The 21,782-nt window shown below is 40.6% G+C and overlaps 1 protein-coding gene across 5 annotated transcripts in view; it reads right to left on the bottom strand.

Annotated features, from left to right (window-relative positions):
- Positions 1-21,782, bottom strand: part of grid2 (glutamate receptor, ionotropic, delta 2) — a 440,886-nt gene that overhangs the window by 21,379 nt on the left and 397,725 nt on the right. For all 5 annotated transcript variants that reach the window (XM_086031022.1, XM_086031021.1, XM_086031025.1 and 2 more), the window contains one exon: positions 13,623-13,789. In XM_086031022.1, the coding sequence (XP_085887148.1) occupies positions 13,623-13,789 (167 nt within the window). The remainder of the gene's footprint in view (positions 1-13,622; positions 13,790-21,782) is intronic.

The raw sequence follows: 21,782 nt of genomic DNA, 5'->3' as shown, positions 1-21,782 counted from the left end.
TAAAATCCGTGACTTTTTTTTTTTTTTTTTTTAATTGACAGCATCCCTTGTAATCTGGTGCGCATTAGGTATGGACGAGTGTCAGTTTTTCATCTTTAATTCAATTTCCTTGCTATTACGTTTGCATTCTCATCCACATAGTTGCTATCAGGTATTCACATTTTGGTAATACCGGAACTACAACTACTTCATGCTTCCGTGTCTAAAAATCACAGGAAATGTAGTACCACTCCAACCGGACTGAACGTGAGCCAAGCGTTTCCAGTGTTACAATGTGGGACAATATCAATGCGGTCTGTGGGATCGAGAGGCTAAAGTTAAATTCCTTCTTATTTACTTTCACATTCATGTTCACGTTCTCATCTGAATCTGATCGCTAGCAGGCATCCATGTTTTCTCGGACTACTTTCTGCTTCTGCGTCTAAGAATCATGGGAAATATAGTCCTACTAGTCTAATGCTGTGGTCAGACCGAATGCACGCTGAGTGTTGCTAGCGGCGCGTTTCCAATGATGTGGGACTGCGAGATACACGACACAGCCAGCTTCCAATAGCTACCGGGACCGAGCAAAAAAGGTTGGATAATGGTGAGTACATTGTCTTGTTTCCAGCTGTTGAACTGTCAACCAAAATAGCATTACAATTTAGCATTAGCCACAGTAATAATACACCCACAGGTGACCAGATTGAATAGCAATTTTTAAACTGTATTTTATGTCTGTCGTAGGATCCCCTCCTCTTCTCCAACCAACCCCCGTGTAGTTGGACGGAGAACGAAAGCAAGCAAGCAAGCAAGACATGCGGTGCAACCCGATATTTTGTGTCAGGGCTGATCCCAGAATAATTGCGCTAAATCTATCAAATAAACATACGGTAGAATTACAATAAACTATTTAACATACAATACTTCAAAAAGATATTGCGCAGTGCTCCATATGTATGAAAATTTTTTCAAATAGACCCTTTCGTTGATATTGCACCGAATAATACAGTGCGCCAAATCATCCGTAAAATTGTTTAAAGCCATTTCACCTTTATCCTACAGTTGATTTTTTTTTTTTTTTTTGCAGTTAGGAATGCTAAAATTTCATTTCAACCAAGCATAAAGAGTTAGATGTGTGATGATAGTCTAATGGAAATTTACGAGAACATATAATGTGATCGGTTACGCTGTGATGCAGCATGTGGCTGATTTCACGTTTGGTGTTTTCCAGTGTTACAGTCATCCAGAGTGGATTGCGACAGTTTTAGCCAGTAAGAAATGTTTCCACTTTACATGACTTCTTATGGTAAAATGTTTTTTGAAATGACAATAAGTTGGAAGTCAATCAGTGCCCAAAGGTTTCACAGAAATTAAAGTTTGTCATGTACTGTATTTTCCCCCTTCTACTGGGGTCCTTTGTACCCTGAGCAGCGTAGCACACTCATCCTTAATCGGACATAATGACTTGAATTACTTGGAATTGTGACTATTGTGTCTCTTCTTTTTCTTCAGGGGCTCCACAGCATGACATCCTTTTCCATCTAAGCCCATCTTCCCCTTCTTCCTCTCTAATACTAACTGCTCTCATGTCGTCCCCCACCATATCTATCAACCTTCACTCAGGACTTCATCTAGCTTTTTTGTTGCCTGGCAGCTTGACTCTCATACAAGGAATTGTGTACAGTATGAATATATTCACATTGATCACATTTAGTTTTTCACCTCTGTGTGTCATGTCTTTTGAAATTCCGCAACAACGCGCTAAATCAGGCATAAATTTTAATGCAATTTAGGTCTCAATGTCACTGTTAGTCTGATGTATTAGGGGATTAGCTTTTTGTGTGATAGATGAAATGTGATTTACAGTAAGTGTCAGTCGACCTCGGTGTGCATTTTCATGTTTTTAATGGTCAGTAGCTACGTAAACAATATGAGTGCATGCGTGTGTGGTAATGTGTTCATGAAACAGCGGTTTTGTGTGTGTGCGCGCCTAATACCTTATCACCTTGCTTTAAGATCGTCGACTTTGACTGGGGAGCTCTATAATGACTTTAACAATCCCACTCGATGTTAAAAGCAAATGAGGAGAAGGTTGCCCGCGCGGCGTTGGAGGCAAATGTCGACCTTACGTGTGTGTCGGTTTGTGTGTGTGCTTCAGGTCCCCGACACAACGCTCTCTGCAGAGGCGGATTGGATGTTACCATGGCAACGAGGGCAGCAGCCTTGATAGTGGGGTGATCACGCATTATTAATTGATTTGAGCGGGTGGGTGAGTGATTTAGACTGAGAAGGGAGGGTGGTAGGTTTTGGGTTAAGGAAACGACGATAAATTGTGTGTGATAGGGCGTCAAAGTTTTTAGAGTGCGTCAGCTCCTATCATCATCATGGGTTGGGATGCAGGCTATATTTAGGTTGATATGGCAAAGCCAATTTGACTTTGTGTCAGTCAGTGTCAACAAAAATGTCTCAATTAAATATAGTTAGAATTGAACACAAAAAGGAGGCTAAACAACTAAAAGCCTTCAAGGACGTGTGTTTTTAAAAAGCAATGTGTCACATTTGATATCGTCGCTGTTTCTAACAGCTGCAAATGTTACAATCATATTCCTACGGGAGCGAAATGGATGCTAAAAGACATTAAGCTGTGCTGCTGCACCACTGCTGGAGTGGACGGAGGAGGGTCTTCAGAGCATTGTAGTTGGGTTTTATTTTGTCTTGACTTAACTGCTTTTTTTTTTTTTATTCAGTTAGGTTTAATTAATTTTTGCAAGCAAGTTTATTTATTTATTTTTGAATACTTTTAGTTTAGTTTTTAGTATTTAGTAAATGTATGGAGTATTGGTTGAGTGCAAAATTAAAAAAAAAAAAGAAGTAAACAGTACTCTTCTTCTGTACCTACAAATTCGGGGGTAGGGGATATACGTTTTTTAAAAAAACGTGGCTACGTGTAGACAAGGCCTATGTTGCAGTAAGTTCCATTTCCATTTCTATAAAAGCTAACACTACAATTATGTGTCTTTGCCAATGCTGGGAGCCCATGATGATGGTTTGAGGTCCAGCTTTTGTTAGATACTTTAAAGGCACATTTGCCCAGAAAAATGTGGTTAAACTTACTTTGGAGGGTTCAACATATTTCATCGTTTCTTCATTGATTGACCAACCATATGTCATAAAGCCTAACTTAAACCTTGGCAAAAACCTCTTTATGCTTGAACAAAGAATTTTACATTTGTATCTTGGAATTCTATTTCACCTGAGAATAAAGGCACATATGCCTCGATTCCTCGACGAGCAGCAGCTGCAATAATTTTACATGCAGATGAGTTTGATGATCATGCATCAGGCGGCACAGTTGAGAGCCTTTCAGAACTGCGTTGACATCCTTGTAACTGCTTCCACGAGAGGCGATGAGCTGCAAAGTGTTGCCATGCGGCTGCACTACAACTACCAGCGCAGAATATTCCTGCGGCAGCAACATTCACTTTTCTCAGTGACTGTTCCCTCGCGCGCCTCCTCGGCCGCAAACACAATTCTCAGTCGGAGACAGTGGAAGTGGGAAGTTGCCGTGAAGTGAGAGGTGGAGGGGAGCGATTGGAGTGACTCATAGGACATGATGGAAAATAGAGTAAGAAATTGAGAGTAGCTTCTGTTGAGATGGAGGTCTGACGACAAAATCAGGCAGTGAGGGGGAAAAAGGAGGCGGCAAGGGAGAAAAGACTAAAGGATGAAATGGACAAAAAGCAGAGGCGTGTGGAATAAAATGAGCTGAGAGGAGGGAGAAGATGAGCACGGTAGATGGACATGTAGTGCTGAAATGAGTTTGTTTGCTCTGAGATGAACGTGAGACTGTCAGCTCCTTAAATGAGAACAACACTGGGCTGACAGCTCACTTACTGGCTTAACAACGCTCACATCATCAGTGGGCTCTCATGCGGGTCGCTGCCGTCCGGTGCTTCTGATTCATCCAGGATCATATTTTCTCTGTACTGTGTAAAAAATTCTCCTCGTCTTCAGAAAAGAATGTCAGATTTGTTTGGCGTTTGTGGTGGCTGGAGGCAGATGGGCATGAAACTTGTCTTTTCAGAGGACACTGCATTTCAAGTTCAATTATCCAGATTGGTGAGTGATTGGGCTCCAATGATACACCAAAGTTAAGAATGGATTCGTATCTCGATGTCTGACCCATGGTTGGATACACATGATCATATATATTTTTTCATAAATAGTATTATATTTATTATATTCATTTTATTTTTATTATAGTATTACGGGCAGCACCGTGAATGACTGGTTCGCATGTCCGCCTCACAGTGCAGAGGTCGTGGGTTCAAATTCGGGCTCCGGCCTTCCAGGGTGGAGTTTGCATATTCTGGGTTTTCTCCGGGTACTCCGGTTATCTCCCACATAACAAAAACATACAAAGTAGGTTGATCGGACGCTCTAAATTGCCCCTAGGTGTGATCGTGAGTGTGAATGTTTGTTTATCTCTGTGTGCCCTGCGATTGGCTGGCAACGAGTTCAGGGTGTACCCCGCTTACTGCCCAAAGACTGCTGGGATAGGCTCCAGCACCCCCGCGACCCTTGTAAGGATAAGCAGTTTGCGTAATGGATGGATGAATAATGTATTAATTTTTAAAATACATGTGTCATGTGTCATCTTTCAAACCACTTATCCTATACAGGGTCGCGGGGAGGTGCTGGAGCCTATCCCAGCCGTCAACGGCCGAAGGCAGACTACACCCAGAACTGGTCGCCAGCCAGTCGCAGGGCACACACAGACACCGTCGCTGAGCGGGAATCGATCCCACGCTGCCCGCACACAACTCAGGCGTGTGTACCACTACACTATCAGTGACTCTGTAAAATACATGTATTTCATTTATAATATAGATCATTTATTAATATAAATCTCAATCACACAGCGGTCCTGCTTTTGAATGCATGAGACTTTGAAAATGACCAGCTAACTTGTCGCTTTTACGCAATGAAATCAGGAGCATTGTTCTCAAAGTCGAGCAAGACAGAGAGGGTTTCCACGCTCAGGCTCACAAACCAAAACTACAAAACTTCAGTCACTCAATGGCACCATGTTCCCAAATGAATTCCAATACAGCTTGAACCGAGACGTAAACATCGTTTCTCTTTGCTGCCTGATTACAACAGTGTTTGTCACATTTAAACTGTTTCCCAATTGTGAACTGTTTTACAACAAAGTAGTAAAAAAGCAAAAGCACAAACTTACACCTGGAACCTTTAGGCGGATTTGTTGGAAATCATAGAATGATGTATGAAAATAATGCCAAACTGAAAATTTATGAGCTGAAAATCTGCTGAGAAGAATTCCTCTCTGCTTGAAAAGATGGGTGGCAAAATAAAAATGCCATGTTGCCACAAACCTCACGTCATTAAAGCATCATTTATATTTTACACTAAAATCAGGTACCCGCCATTGTCTGCAGTATTTACTCATCTTTAAAATAAAAACTGTATGCAAAAATACACCTTTACTGTCAATTATCTGTTTCCAGCATGTGGTTTATTAAACCGAAATAACAGCAATCAGCCTTCACCCGCACTAGTATGTTCAGAGTCTCAACTCGTCTTCAAAACAAAACGAACAAAAAACAAAAAACACTTCAAATTTCAAAAATTGTCAACATTATGTTCATAGCCTCAGGTTGTTGGAATTCAGTCGTAATTAAAAACAAAATGACAGCTCTGAGCTTTTGTGAAAGTCAACAGGGGGTGTGATCAGTGGATTTTATAGAAACATTCTGGCAGTCAATGTAGATAACGGTTGAAATAATGGTTTAAAAAGATGGTTACACCTTTGTTTAACGTGTAAACAAATAACCATGTGAGCACCCCGGTTCATAGAAATGAATAATTTCAGGCCATTACACTTATTCGAACCTCACAGCCCAATGAGAACACCTACTGTTATAATTCACTATTTATGTGAAAACAAGAGTAAGTTGTTCATTTTAGGAATTATTAAGTATTTTATCCAATGCATGTTCTCCCCGTGCCTGCGCGGGTTTTCTCCGGGTCCTCCGGTTTCCTCCCACATTCCAAAAACATGCATGGTAGGTTGATTGGACACCCTAAATTGTCCCTAGGTGTGATTGTGAGTGCGGCTGTTTGTTTGTCTCTGTGTGCCCTGCGATTGGCTGGCAACCAATTCAGGGTGTCCCCCGCCTACTGCCCGAAGACTGCTGGGATAGGCTCCAGCACGCCCCGCGACCCTTGTGAGGATAAGCGGTATAGACAATGGATGGATTTATTATCCAATTCTGAATGGGTGACTAAAGACTAAAAACATTTGTTTGGACCCATGAATTCTATCCATGCGGTGAAATGAGTCCAAATCTATGATAAACAGCAGTGACATTGGACTGAGTCATTTTGTTGATTTGTTCAACACAGTAGCAGGTCACTGTGTACAAATCAAGACCGGCAAGAATAATCAGTGGCATGCATCCAATTATTGAAAAGGGGCTCATCTTATTAAAGCCGTTTTCCTGTGTTTTGGGGGGGATAAAAGCTGGAAGAACAAGGCGGGAGCACAGCTAGACTTCAATAGCCGTCAAGACACTGAGCACTGGTTGTGCATACTTGATTCAGTTTTTGATCAAGACACATTCCTAGTGCCAAATTCTACTCTCTATGGTGATCATCCTTGTCGTATCAAGACACATTTTTATGGTGGCCAAAACATGCTGACCTCTGTGTTACACAGTCACACCGTGTTCCAAGTGAGCGTTGAAATGATTATGAACAGGGACAATTTCAGCTGACTCAAGACACATTAGACAGAGCTGAGATCGATGATGATCAAATATTAATCAGCCATACCACACTGATCATTGAGTGCAAGAAGCTACGACTAACACACATTAAAGTAGAAAAAGACAGCCTCGTGCTTTTGGGGTGGATTCACAGTACACTGCAGGAAGGGGTGTGTACGGGTGTGTGGGTGTATGTGTGTGTGAATAGGGAATATTTCGGTTCCCAGATGAAATGAATACAAAGAGAATTAATCAGTTCATTCACCAGTATAAAGTTTCGGCTACAATGTTTTTCTCTCTGTGTAGTTAGAAAGTAATTCAGAACAATGGAGAAATAAGTGAAAACAAACTTTATTATGAAGAAATAACACAGTGTGTTCGCGAGCATAAAACTCTGCAGCGCCTTAGCCTTTTCAAATACAGTATACGTAGTGTTACCAACACTATCACTAGCAAGTCTTTTTCCTTTATCAGCCCCCCCCAAAAAAATATTTTTCTGGGCTGACTCTAGACTAGAGATAGACCGATATGTTTTTTTTCAGGGCCGATACCGATAATGATTATGAGCAGTCAAGGAGGCCGATAACCGATAACTGGAGCAGATATTCATTTTCAGCAAAAAGGAAAATATTGGTGTCAAAATAAAAAAAAAAATAAAGCTCAACTTTGATGAAACATCTTTAAGCATATGTTTATTGAACAATTTTTCAGATTTGCATAGTGTTGATTTTTATTACTATCATCATAAATGTTTGCCAGTATAGCTACATCTTTATTGTGAAATTATAACAAAAAGGGAGCTCCTAGGGTCATGAAAGGGCAACATGCATCGAGGAACTTATTGTATTTAACTTTAAAGGTCCTGCTGCATAAGAAGGCAGGCAAGCCGCACAGACCACTACGGGATTAAGAACACAGAGGAAAGCAGGACACAGAAAACGAGACTATCCCACTGTGATCTTGTAGTGCTAGTCATGGAGTCGCCGCGCTCCCGTTTCTACGTGCAAGCCTTACAAGCGGGGGATGAAAGGTCTTTGGTCCCACAAGCAAACTTAGCAAAGCTCAGTAATTCCAATAAGTGTTTGGAGGATTCCGTGTGTTAGCTAAGTTTTCAATTAGGCCTCATTAAGGCAGAGTGTGTGGGTGAAGCGGAGCAGATCATCAAAGCTGGAACAGGATAAACAACAGAGTCAAGTCAAATGTTCATTAACCGTCATTAACACATTGCGAGTGTGAGAGGGGGACCTTGCTGTCATTAATTGGGAATAATAAAGATTTAATGAAAGCACTAAGTGTGTGGGCGGCGTTTGAGAGATTGCCAGTGACAGCAACGTAAACATTACATTATGGATGTTATACATACAAGGTCTGCATGGCCTTTTTACAAGCATTCTGCTGGGACTCAAAATGAGAGATTTACTCGGACAAAAGCAGTTTTATGTGCACTTCAATGATGCCTTTTATCTATATTGTAAGTACTTTACAGAATACATTTCAGATGCTTATTGGGCTTTTCTTCAAGGTCGGCAATAACAAAACTTTCACAAGTCAGTTCATCGATAGATTTTTAAACTGTAATGTATTTCTGACAAATTTATTGCCCTGGGCGCTGCTTGCCAGAATACTAAAAGCATTGAGAAAACAGTTTGTAAGAGCCATACAGGGCTAACTTTCTTTTCAGTGGTCCCTGCAGCACTTTAATACAATACAATCTGAGAACTTTGAGTGGGAGAATTTGTTTCAACACAAGCGACACTAGTTTAACCTCAATTTATTGTTTGGGTAAGATATGAAAAGAAAATAAGTAAGCTGTCAAGTGAACACTGACAAAGGCAAACTCGGCTGGCTTTAAATGTAAATTCGGTGAAACCTCCCTAAGGTCATTAAATTCAGAAAGCCAGATTCATTTTCACCAGTCAGGAGGATGAATGAGCATAACAAAGATGCCATTTGCAGGTTTTTGTTTAAATATTTTTCAGCCGCAATCAGTGCAGGAAGTACATGCAGGTCAGATCCCAAATGATAATTAAAAATAAAAGACGAATAATGAAAAATACCAATGTCAAAAATGAGTGAAAGAATACAGAGAAAATGACAGCAGAGAAATATATATATATATATATATATATATATATGTATATGTATAAGTATATATGTGTGTGTGTGTGTCCATGAGTGAGGCTTCAGACTCCCCTCGACAATCATTTCTTCTAAGTACGTCAAAACAACTTGTATGCATTGAAATTAGTAGACTGTTCCTTTACACTGGACTTTTCTGCATCTGGCTAATCTGCAGGCTGTCTCCATCCATCCAAAAAACACACAACACACAAAGACGAAAACACAAAGTCAGCCACTGCATCTGTTCTCCTGCTGCAGCAAACACACCCAGATGGAGGCGCTTCACCTGACCTCTAGCAATAGCTTCTTCTTCACAACAAAGTGGTTGAAAATGAGGATGTTAAAGGAGGCTGTCTATTTCTAAAGACAATAGCCTCCCCTCTCTCTCTCTCTAAAGTGCTAAAGACAATCAGTCTTTCCTCATCTCTAAAAATACCTCTGGGGAGTTACAGGTAGTAGCTGAGAGAAAGTAAGTTGAATACTACGGCAAACATTCACAAGCAAAATGTAGAGTTCCTCCCAAGCCATGGCGTACGATTACTTTGTTTCTTACTGATTTCTGTTGTTGTTGATGTTAGGAATTATTTAGATTCATGTGGGTATCTTTTTGGCAATAAGAGCTCTTTTACAAAATAAATACTGATTCAAATTGACCGTAGGGAGAACTCTCAAAAATAGGCAACTTCGTCTTTAAAAAGGAAGTCAACCCAAAACTTTTCTTTACAATAATATGTTCTATGCAGGCCCACTAGTCTAAAAACGGCATTCTGATTAATATTATGTTTGTGGAATATGATTTAAGAAGTAAAATCCACCCATTTTTATCCATCTTCGGGGAGGCCATTTTGTCACTTGCTGTCAACTGAAAATGACTTATCACCTGCTTAGGGCTGTGCTAACAACCAATCCCAGCTCACCTGTGTTCTGAAGCTAAGCCACCATTGTTACCTGAGCCCTGAGTAACTGTGATGTCATTTTCAGTCGACAAAAGTGACAAAATGCCTGCCCACTGAGATGGCTAAAAACAGGTGGATTTTTCTGCTTAACTAATATCCCACAGACACAATATTAATCAGAACGCCACGTTTGACGAGTGAAGGTGCATAGAACATATTATTGCACAGAATTTTGGGGGGTTGACTTCCACTTTAAATACTTGATTAAGGTACTTATATGAATAGTATTTATAAGAATATTTATTTTTTGCAAGAATACTGCTAATCTTAAGTGGATCCAGTAGTGATCTTTGTCCAATACCTTTCAACATATTGAAAGAGCTTATTGATATGGATCACACTAACAACTTCCATCGACAGAATAAATGACGGAATTAAATGGCTGGAAAGAAACATTGTGGGCAAAAATTGTTTCTCGTTGTTGTCCTTACTTTGTACTGTCATATACATGCATTAAATATAAATAAAGAGAAGTGGCAAGAGATGACTGACACAGTCCCTAGAACTGCAGCTTTGTCACTACAATGAATGTGAGTTGTCAGACTATGAATGCTACAGGCAGATGTTGGCCTTTTATAAAATATGTCGCATTTTCTTCGTGTGTGTGTCTGCGTTTAAGATCCCATATGCACATTTGCACTCTGCATCATCCCTTCCAATATTCCCTCTCAGTTTTGTACTGAAGCCAGTATTAAAGTAAATGTAATAACATAAATATTTGTTTACTTGATGGCAAATGAACCATCTCAACTGTTTTTTAATTCCAGTTTAGCATGAACCAGGTACGTGAGGGCTAATCAGTGGTATTTTAATAGAGCTGTTTACACAATGAAACACACCGTCCTGTGATTGCTGTGTGGTTTGTATGGTCAAAAAACAGTTGGACAAATGGGCTTCTAATTAGCATCTTGTTGATAGAGATAATGAGGAACATAATAATTCTGCTTGGAAACACTTGTAAAGGAAAAAGGCTCACTTTCAAAACATATCAAATGTTGCTAATCACACTGAAAAAAAAAATGGAGTAACCTACCATTTAACTTACAATATATAGAAATTGAATAGAACCGTGACAGCTCACTGATGATAACAGCTTTCCATATTTTCCCTGTTCTTGTAATGATCCCTGCGCACAATGATTAAAAGAGAAAGCTGTTATCTGAAGGCACGAGCGCTCCATATGCAGGTCACCAAGAAACCCTTGGATTTATACGACTGCAGCTGCAATGCGGGGCTGCTAGGCATCTGAGGACTTACAAGGAAACAGCCAGGCATGATCATCACTGGATCGGTAAAACAACGAAGGTAGTCCGTGAGGCAATCATTGATGCAAATTATTTGGAATTCACAGTGTGCATCGTCAGATTTGGTTGAGTGCATGTGTAAAATAATCACCAATAGGTGAATCTTTAGGAGTTTGTGTGTTTTTTGTAAATACCTATGAAAACATGTTTTAATAGGTGGTCAAACTTGGAACGCTAGGCAGGGCCAGGCCCTAGCCGAGATTTTAAATGACGCACCCTCCGACGCTCATTTACATGCGCTTATAAGAAAAGTGAACATTTTTAATATTGTCTTTAATTTGCGTGTATGATAACGTCACACCATTACAAATATAAAATGGAACATTTTCTTAATTTCATGACTGTTTGGCTACTGTCAAACAAATCATGTGAGTGACATGCTGTTGTGACACCTAATTGAGCATACCAACAGGGTCAACAACTTGATGTCTCTTTCTCCAATTTTATCCTCCTCTTTTTTTTCTTCCCTCCTCTTTTTTCCTTCCCTGTGCTCTGGATAGTTTTGTTCCTTTTGACATGTTTACAAAGTTCTCTGGGGACATACATTTGCCCCTCCTCCCAAAGAGGACTATATCAATCAGCCAGAGGAGGAGTATTTCTTATTATCATCCATCCAACCATTTTCTGAAGCGCTTTTTCTCCCGAAGGGTTGTGGGTGTGCTGGAGTCCACCCAGGTTGTCTTTGGGCGGTTTGTCCTCGGGGCACAACACACATAGTGCGAAGTCGGGCCACAATCCGACATCCCCGATTGCAAGTCGGACGTCTTCCCAAGCGGTCAAGATCAGTCTGAGCATACCACAACACACGGCAGGATTATCCTCTAAAATTATCTTTGGTGCTATTATAAGAATCGGGGCCGACCTACGATTTGTGGGAGGGGAGATTCTGGGCTAAAATCGGGCCGATTATCCTGTTGTGTGAACCGGGCTTTAGATGTACTCATGTTTCACTTTTGTTCACAACAAATTTGGCTGTCACGGTTGTTTTAACTTTGTCGTTTAACATTTAAAAAATTATTTACATTGTCATAGTGCCCTTTAATGTGATTTTTTTTAAATATAAAAATGTGATCATTTTAAATTGTGCTGATAGCGGAATCATTTTGTTTTTCATACACCATTTCAAGCAAACCCGCCACCCGAGAACTCAAGAGTTCATCCAGATGCAGGTGACGCAGAGTGCCCGTCTGGGCAGGAACGCTGATTTCAAAATACACCTTGCTCTGCTTCACTTATTGGATTTTTTTATATTCATTTCAATTCACTCTTCATTCATTGATCTGAAATAATTATTTAGAAATAGTTTGAATATTATATTGGAGGTGAATTTTCATTTGAGTTTTGGCACCCCCTAGAGTCCACGGCACTCGTGTCATCTGCCTATTTCAGTTTATGCATGAGCCGGCCCTGACGCCAGGGATTTATATGCATAATTCCGATTGACAAGCGATTGAGACTTTCTCAGTCACGTGTAATTTGATTGAGCTGTTGTTCCTATCAACAAGATTATCTTGTTTAGTGGGTTACATGTTGAAGCAGTAGCCTTTCATACAGAACACTGCCCATGCCAGTGATGAAAGTATATTGCTGATACAGACACATTCCAGTCAGTAAGGAGTACCTGCGAATGGTATCATCACACGTTTGGTTCTGTTCTGACATTATGGAGTTGAGTTATTAGAGTTTCACATTTTAAGGCAAGTTACTACAGTTTGCTGCCATGCTTTAACCACGTACAACAGGGAAAACGTTTTTTTTAATAATAGTTTAATGTCGACCACATCTAGTATACGTGGTTCAAATGTGGTAGCAGTTGGACAAATCTTGAGGATATGTTTGCCTGTGACTGTGAAGGCCACCTAGAAACTGGCAAAAAACCACAATTTCTTCGAAAAGAATTATGAAATACAATTACTGTCTTTACGGGAATGGCATCTTGAGACTTTGGTCTCATCATTATGGACAACCTGTAACTGGGCACTTGCACCTGCAGTGTAAATCCAGCCATATAGGTTGTGTCGGTATGTGTCTCTTGAAAGATTGTCAGATGATGTGTGAATCTCAGTGAAGAAAAGGCTGATGCTAATGCTAAGCAGTGTAGCTTCTCACAGGCTGACAGAGTGCAATCTGCCTCCTGGAAGATATACAGAACGCACAATTTATTCTGCTATTAGTTGCCGCCTGGCCCGAGGAGACGATTTTCAAGCATCCCCGAAGGCAGAATTTTATCAGAGTGGACATTTTCTATTTTGTCAAACTGAATTTAAAGTGCTGATGGAAAACCGGTTTGACCTTTAGACAAGGAGAGAATAAATATGATAATTCATCTCGGGAAAGTTATTCATTTTTACACAAACCTAGCCTCGGAAGCGGGGCGGTCGCAGTTGTGAAGTAGAATTACACAAATTTGCATGTCAATTGTGAACAAACAGTGATGCCACCGAGCGTTGCCTTGAGGGAGTGACTCCTACCTCTGGGAGAAAATGTCTCTGTAGGGACTGCCGTGCTGCATGGCGATGCCGTAGCCGCGGTCCGGCGCATTGCTGCCCACCGTGTAGAAGGAGCAATCCTCATCGTTGTTGGCGACATACTCCAGCACCGCCGCATCCCACACGAAGCCGAAGCGGCCATACTTCACCTGAAATAAAACGTCAATGGCGTTTTAGAAAAGCCCGGGCGCTTATGTCAAGACATTGGACATCTTTTGTGAGTGAATGATTGAAACATTTCTGTAGATCAGATGGATTGGGGGCTGCACACACATTCCAGACGGTCGCCAAGGACTAATTCATCACAGACAATATTTCATAAGTGCACTGCAGCAAGGTTATTCTTCTCTTCTGAGATAGCAAATTTAAATGGAAAAACAACTTCACTGCTTATCGTTCCCTCTCGGCTCTAAATGCAGAAGTGTTATTGACTTACTGGCTCATATTATCCCCCTTTCGTGGGGTACGTGCAAAGTGGTACCTCGACGGCTGAATCTTTCAACCGACAAAATATGCCTCAAATGTCGTACAAAGTACGTGTGACATCCAGTTCCACTTTGTGATATCTTTTGTTTAGATTGTTATTAGATGCTTAGGGCAGGCCTGTTCTTGTGTCATAATTCATGATCAGCATCTGTTCCATAATAGCTGAGGTAGTTGTTCGCACAGCCTCGTGGTAACATTAACCACACCTAATGTTTATGCAGAGAAATAAAAAGTAAAGAAACCAACAACTCAGCGGTGACACTTTGATACCATTCCTCCAAACACCTTTATTTTCACTTGGTGTGTCATAAAGTTTAATGGTACTTTATGAAATTTTCAAAGCCTCTCTGTAGTGTGCGTAGTGCATGTGTTTCACCTCAGTTGGCCTACGCGTGATGATATCTGCGAACCGACAAGCACCTCTGATTGGATAATTTCACAGTCTGTAGTCCTGTGAAGTAGGCATGTGTGTGTGTTTAGAGGTTTGGCCGTGTGTGCGCAATAATTCACTGCAGGGCTTGAGAATTGATTCAACTTCATTCAACTCTTTACAACCTTTCAGACAAACTTGAAAGTGCTTTTTACTTTTAAGAATAATTTCATAGCTTTTCCGTTTTGTTCTACAATTATAAAAAATATATATATTGCGTGCTTAAACGAAAGATTTCCACAGAGAAAGTTTGAAAAGCTTTCTGTGCGCTGACTATACCGTAGATACAGAAATCAATGCAAACCGTACCAAATACGATGCGCTGCAAGGCTGCGTTCATACCAATTCCGTGGGGAGCGTTTCTGGCGGCGCGTTTCAATTGGAGTCAATGTATTTCGCGCGGGCGGGCGCGGTTGCGTGCGGGGCGGCGCAAATGATGCGTTTGGAGCGGTGGGATGCAGAGCGAAGCACCGAAAATCCGCCCATTCGTCCATTTGGCGCGTCTAAAACAAATGAACTTTTTTGCCATTTCGCCTCGCGGCAGCCAATCAGCATCAGGCCTGCTACGTCACACACAGCGTTCACTCGGCGGCAGGTTTCAAATTTCCCGCGGTCAAACGCTAGCGAATAGAGCGAAGCGGAACGCTTCATCCGCGATTGGTGCGAACGTAGCATAACACAAATCATCCTAATAAATTGCTTAGTATCTACTTGGTGGAGAAGGGGTGGAGGCACAGAGTTAAGGGGGCCAGGCACCTCCGAGAACTGTCACTGCATAGAATAAATGAATATCAATACATACTGATGAATAACTATACATTCATGTTTAACTGCACTTTTTACAGTTGCACTAAACAGTACCTGGTTGCCCTGTTTTATACACTTGCAAATAAACAGATTTGGTTTATAGTGTTCTGTTGTGTTGGTATGCAGACCATAATTTTTCCACCTTACCGTGGGTCTGTGCTCAACCAAGTGACTTTCTAGCTGGATTCTTTCTTTGTAGATCACCGTTTTCAGAAACAAACTTAAGAATAAAAGAGCCTTTTCACCGGATCCATTAAATAGCAGCAAGGTCGCAACATTCTTTGTGATGCTTCTGAGATGAACTCATTATTTTACATTGATAAACTCAGGAGTTATACTAATTTCATTCCTTTCTATACTGCTCTTGCCAATGATTCGACCGGTACTTCTTTTATGACCTGAACAACAACAGATGGGAGAGGCTCATGTCCTTGAATGTTAAATACATAGCAGTAGCGGTGTTGACGACAGCAGGAAGAACATGTTGTCTGTTTCTCTAGGCTTTCTGTTGAAGATGATAAAGATAACATTTGGGCACGGCCGGCAGCTGTCGAAGCCTTACACCGCTCCGACAAATTACTGAAAGTGACCAGGCGGCGGGGCATTTTCCAGGGAGTTATTATGCAGGTTAAACTGTTGTCATGCATGTTCGATAGCCTGCTGATGTGTTTACAGCGGGCCACAAAGCGCTTAAAATAAAAATTGCTCAACACCTGTGGTCTCTTACAGACTGAATAAACTACATCTCTGTTTTTATGCCGCCACCTGCTACATGCCACATCTTTGACTGAGGCCACTTAAGAAGGATTAACTATCGCTTTAGTATGCTGGCACGCTTGTGTTGATGACTGAACTACTTAATTTATAATCTGGACTGATTTTGAGTTAACGCCGAGTTAGGCTGAGCCTAACTGGCTCCGTGGTTTTGAGGTGAAATGGCGCAATATCTCATTAGGAAGGTGCCACTGTTGCTGCACAAAAATAGAGGAGCAAATGGTTCTGTTGAGTGTTTGTATAACAAATCTTTTAAGTTAGTCACTACAGTAAAAATGACAGAGAGAAGGGTTTACAACTTCAATGTGAAGTTAAGCTAACAATTAGCCTACAGGCTTACATTTCTTCTTCTACTACAACCTTTTGTTTACACATTCCGGAAGCCCTGTAACAACAATATACTGCCTCTCACAGGTCAGCCTTGGAACTACGATAGACATTGTGTTTGGGGGCGACTTGATGATGTTGTCTAAAATCGGTACATGTATACCTCACTTAACCTGAAGTCTGAGTGTTTCTCTGTGGAGTCCACTGACCTAGAACATACAACTGTTTAAAACATGTTGAAATGTATTAAGGAAAAGAACTGGGCTCAGAGGTTGTGGTAATCCCACCTCAATCAAACAAAAAGTCCTTAAAAATAGCTTTTATAAAGACTAACACGCAATGTGCTCTCATTAAGTGTTTTGGGTGCAAACATTTTGCAATTTCAAACCATGCCTGGAGTATACAGCAACATTTTTAATCAAATGGATGCCCAAATTTGAATTTGTGTAAGGCCATACTGTTTGCACTTAGTAGCATCTTGGGAGCTTTTAGCGCTTTTATTGTGTGGGCATAAGAACCACGTTGACTTTTGCCTCAAGTGAACTGCTAAAAGTGTTGACTCTGAAGTCTTCACTGTAGCACGTCTAGAATGGAGCCGAGGTAAACTTTGTCCAAACTCCCTCAAAGACTTTCTCAAAACTCCCTCAAAGCACAACAACACGCCACCCAGCAGCCCGACAACACATCCACACATGAATCCTAATCGTTGCATCAGACCTTATTTTAGCCTCACACAAATGACAACCTGCGAACATCCATAATCACAAAATTGAAGGCACCTTGGTGTCTCGCTTGTATTTCCATCACTCGCGTCAGTCTTTTAATTTTGATCCTCTTCACCTGGGGAGCAGAGTAAATTAACACAATCTTGTTTCTCTCTTGCTGTTTACATACTGGGTGTCTTGTTTGTCACTTTAAAATGCTTTTTTTCCCCGAGTTGCGGTGGCATAGCTCATTTAATGAAGCAATAACAGCCCAGGACCATGAGCCTGGGTTATTGTTGCTGCAGTTCTTGATTGCTGTTGCATTGTATCATGGCACTGAAGTACAGTGGCTCCTCAGTTTATAAATATACCAGCATATTTATATGCTAGTTTTCAAGGTTACAAACGGAAATAGTTTGCACAACAATGTGAGAATAGGTGGTCTTGCAGTACAAAATAAACACAGTCATTTATTCCATCGTATATTGCTGCCGTAAAACAGATCTTTGTCGTAAACTGAGGACCTAGAGTACTTAGCATGAAGTAAAATAACAAATTAATGAATACATTGTTGAGTAAATAAATCTCCCCAGTCACTATGAGTTAAAAAAAAAAAGTGTTAAGTAAAAGCGAAAACTTAAAACTTAGACTTTTTTCCCCATCAGCCTGTATTATGAAATGACTACAGGTGGGCAATATATCACATTTTCAAAACAATTTGAGAATGTTGTGAGGAGCATGTGAAAACATGTAATAGTACATTTACAATTTTTTTTTTAGTGTGATTATAAGAACGTCTCCAAATTCCTCAAAGGTGTAAATAGTTGTTTCCCTATACATATCCTAATATTGAGTTAAGTGTTTTAAAAAAATAGGGTTAATGCATCATTTTGATTTAAAAAGTGAAAAACAGCTACTTTTCAAGTATTTTAGTGAGTGTCCAACAAAGAGTTAACTTGTATCTCGAAAGTCTGCTTTAGCTGCGTGCCTGTCATCTTGCATCACTCCTCTATGACTTTGATGCAAGTGATTCAGAGAAATAAGAGCAAAGTAGGCATGAGACTCTCGCGCAGTAAAAGAAAAGAGCAAGTGCCCGGAGACACACTCGCATCTTGATATCTTCACATCTTGGGCCACACAAGCATAAGAAAAAAGACGACACCAGCCTTGCTCCAGAGTAATTGCATCTTCTAGCGATTTCTTTTCAAACAATACCCTAATATTTCCCAACACTCGCAGAGACGGTTTCTGATCCGAAAGCACACAGTGCAAGATCAAACCTCTTTTTTCTACCTCCGAGCATCTTCCTAACTTCGTCTCTCTACTGGTTCACGATGTTGCATCCCGCTGACTCTGCTTCTGCTTTTGTTTAATTCTCATTTAACAAATCAAGGGACTACAGATTCCTCCCCGGTCGAATATTCCGTCAGGCTTCCAGAAACATGTGCAGACATTTGAATAAAAATGAGATTAGGGGCAAGCACAATCAATCAAGACGCAGCAGAGAGACAGTGTGTCCCTTCGTGACATGCATGGAGATCAATTTTGGGTTTGCCTTTGCTGTCAATCAAGTCTTGTTCATTTGTGACTTTTTCCGATGCAGACTCCTATATACAGTATGGGTGATAAGATTGACACGCAGCTGTGTGCTTGCTATTGTCATTTCCTCATATTGTGCACTTCAGCTCTGTGTGTTTACTGGAAAGCAGGTGGCACTCAATTTCAAATATTGAAATGCAAAGATAGTATTATTAGAACCCCACCACCCCGCCCTCATCCTAGCTGTTATTGTCAGTTGCAATATTATTCCATTTCAGTCCTGAAGGTGACGGTAGTGTGCGTTACAGAGTGGTTTACCACACATAAGAACTGAAAGAGAAGATGACACTTAAGTAGCTATTTCTTTACAGGGCATTGTTCGCATATGCCTCACGGTTCCAAAGTTCAGGGTTCGAATACCAGGCCTGGATTTCCCTGTTTGCACTTTTCATGTGCCCTCGTGTTTTTTTTTTTTCTTCTGAGTACTGCGGCTTCTTTCCACATTCCATAAACATTCATGTTAGATTTATTGAAGACTCTAAATTGTCCATATGTGAGAATTTGAGTGTGAACTGTGAATTTTGGCCAACTGCAGCGAATTGCAGGGCACATATTCTATAGTAAAACAATACTTCACTCCGACAGACAATTTGGATTTACAAAAATAAAACACTTTTAAACCCAAATTTGAAGCTCGCAATTGTGAGGCAACCATGCTAACCATTAACCCACCTTGTCAAGTTGTCATTATTACAATTTTAAATGATCTTAAAATACCAAAATCTTAATTTATCCACACCCTACCTTCCATTTTTGGTTCTGTGATCACATCTTTTCTCTTTGCCACCAAAAATTAAAAGAAAAAAGTTGAATACAGTTGCAAAGTTAATTGTTGATAGATGAATTCTCATGAGATCGGCTGAAGTCTCATATAATGTCGTACCCAACAACGGTTTTGTGCAAACAGACACAAAAACAGGTGATAAATCCTCTTCTGTTAATAGAGGAAACAATTACAAAAGTTGAACAATTGTTAAAAAGAACAGATCAAATCCAATCCAATCAATAAGCAAATAGATACTCGTCGTGCAATGTAGGCTAATGATAGCCTCGCCCGCAGGTGGCATCAATCCTCTCGAGGCGTTCTGTCGTTCTCGTTCCAGTCAGCTCAATCCCCCCTGAGATTGCAATCTGACAACTTCTTCAATTGCCTTTCAGTCTTTTTTGTCGGCTTTATTATTTAATTACCTTCATTAGTCTTGACCGTCTCTTCAGGAAGCGCGGGAAAGCAAGAAAATATAAATACATACATCGTCTTTGTCACACTATATGCAAATGTTTGTTCAGACCCCCGTAAAGACGATGAGAGATATGATAATGGAAGTGAGGAGTAATTGGAGACAGGTGTGGGAGACAGATCATCCAACATGGATCAGTGAGCCAAAACCAAGATGCCATCCTTAATAGGCTGCGGCAGGAAAATCATTACTTTTCTATTTTCCTTTCATCTTCCTTTTGTTCGATTGTACTTCTTTATTTGTGTGTGCTTGCCTCCCCAAAGAACACATTGCTACATTTGAATTTGCATTAGACATCCTAATTGATTCTCTCGCACGTGAACGAGAATGTGCGTTTAAGGGTCAGGTTTCGTGAACGTCTGCCTTGTTTGTATCCTGTTACCTGGCAACAAGAGACCTCGAAACTTCATCACGAACCCAATCATCCAACTAACTAACTAACCAATAGGGAAATTGCCTTCTTCCAAATGGATTGGTTACACACACCTAATAAATATAAGGGAACATATAGTATTATGGAAAACATACTTTTTAATTGCTTGTTTAGGTCTTGGAAAGGGTCTGTCCACCCATCAAGTGTGAAACAAAATAACCAATTAAATCTATTGTTGTCTGCTTTTTTTTCCTGTTTAGATGTTTGTGAGCTACTTTCACAAACTATACTTTTTACTTGCTCTGTTATCTTGTCAACACAGTGGCGGTGGGAAGCGTTTGTGTTTAAAGTGTCATTGTGCCACATACAGTACACAGGGTAGTGTGCGAAGTGCTGTCTCCACAAGTAAAACGCTTTTATAGCTTTGTCATGTCAGAGGCCCATGCATTTTTTTGTTCCGTTGCTTGTTGAGTGTTCAGAAAAAGAATTTTCACAATACCAACTGCCAACATGGCGGGAGAACTACAGATCGCGTGTTTGAGAACTGTCTATTGTCTATTTGGGCGCTCACTAGCAACATTCGGGCTCCTTCCATGGTCCTAGGGCAGGGTATACGCTCGCTCACTTGCATGACATGAAACAGGGTGTGAAGTATTCTGCATGTCTATCCCTCTATCTATCTATCTATCCACCAATGCCTTTATCTATCTATCTATCCCTCTATCTTTCCATGTATACCCCAATCAATCTATTCCTCTGTTACTCTACCTATCTATCACAATCGATCATTCCCTCCATGCCTCCCTCCCTCCATCAATCCACCCATCCATCCCCAGTATGTAGAGCAGCCATATTATAATTGCGATTTCATCCACTGAAATGAATGAGACAATGCAAAAGATTTGGGAATTTCTGGCAATGCATTTCTTTACATCCATTTTCTATGCCGACTTGTGGCGAGAATCAGGCGACACCCTGCTGATTGCAGGGCACATATAGACAAGCAAACCATTCTCATTCCCAGCCATACAAATGGTGGATTTAGAGTCTTCAATTAATTGAACATGCACGTTTTTTTTTTAACGTGGGCGGAAGCCGAAGTTCCCACAGAAAACCCGGACAAGACTCAAAGCTCCAGGTAGGATGACCTGAGTTGAGATTCAAAACCAGAGTCTCTTAACTAGGACACAGATTGCTAAGTACAAGGCCACCAGGCTGCCTATGTATTTTAGGTTACATCTTATCTTGTTAAAGCTCTCAGTATGGTGCAGTTCTACAAAATCAATAAACATCATTAAATAGTGAACCTTTGATATACAATACCTCTTGATTGTGATGGCCTACCTAATGTAGTGGCCAGAGAGTATACATTTCAAGCACGACAACTGCATATATTGAAACAAT

The sequence above is a fragment of the Filicampus tigris genome, chromosome 5 (genome assembly GCF_054856515.1).
Source record: "Filicampus tigris isolate MCC_2025a chromosome 5, RoL_Ftig_1.0, whole genome shotgun sequence".
Lineage (NCBI taxonomy): Eukaryota > Metazoa > Chordata > Actinopteri > Syngnathiformes > Syngnathidae > Filicampus > Filicampus tigris.
The sequence above is the reverse complement of the archived record's forward strand: the minus strand, read 5'-3'. Positions and strand labels throughout refer to the sequence as shown.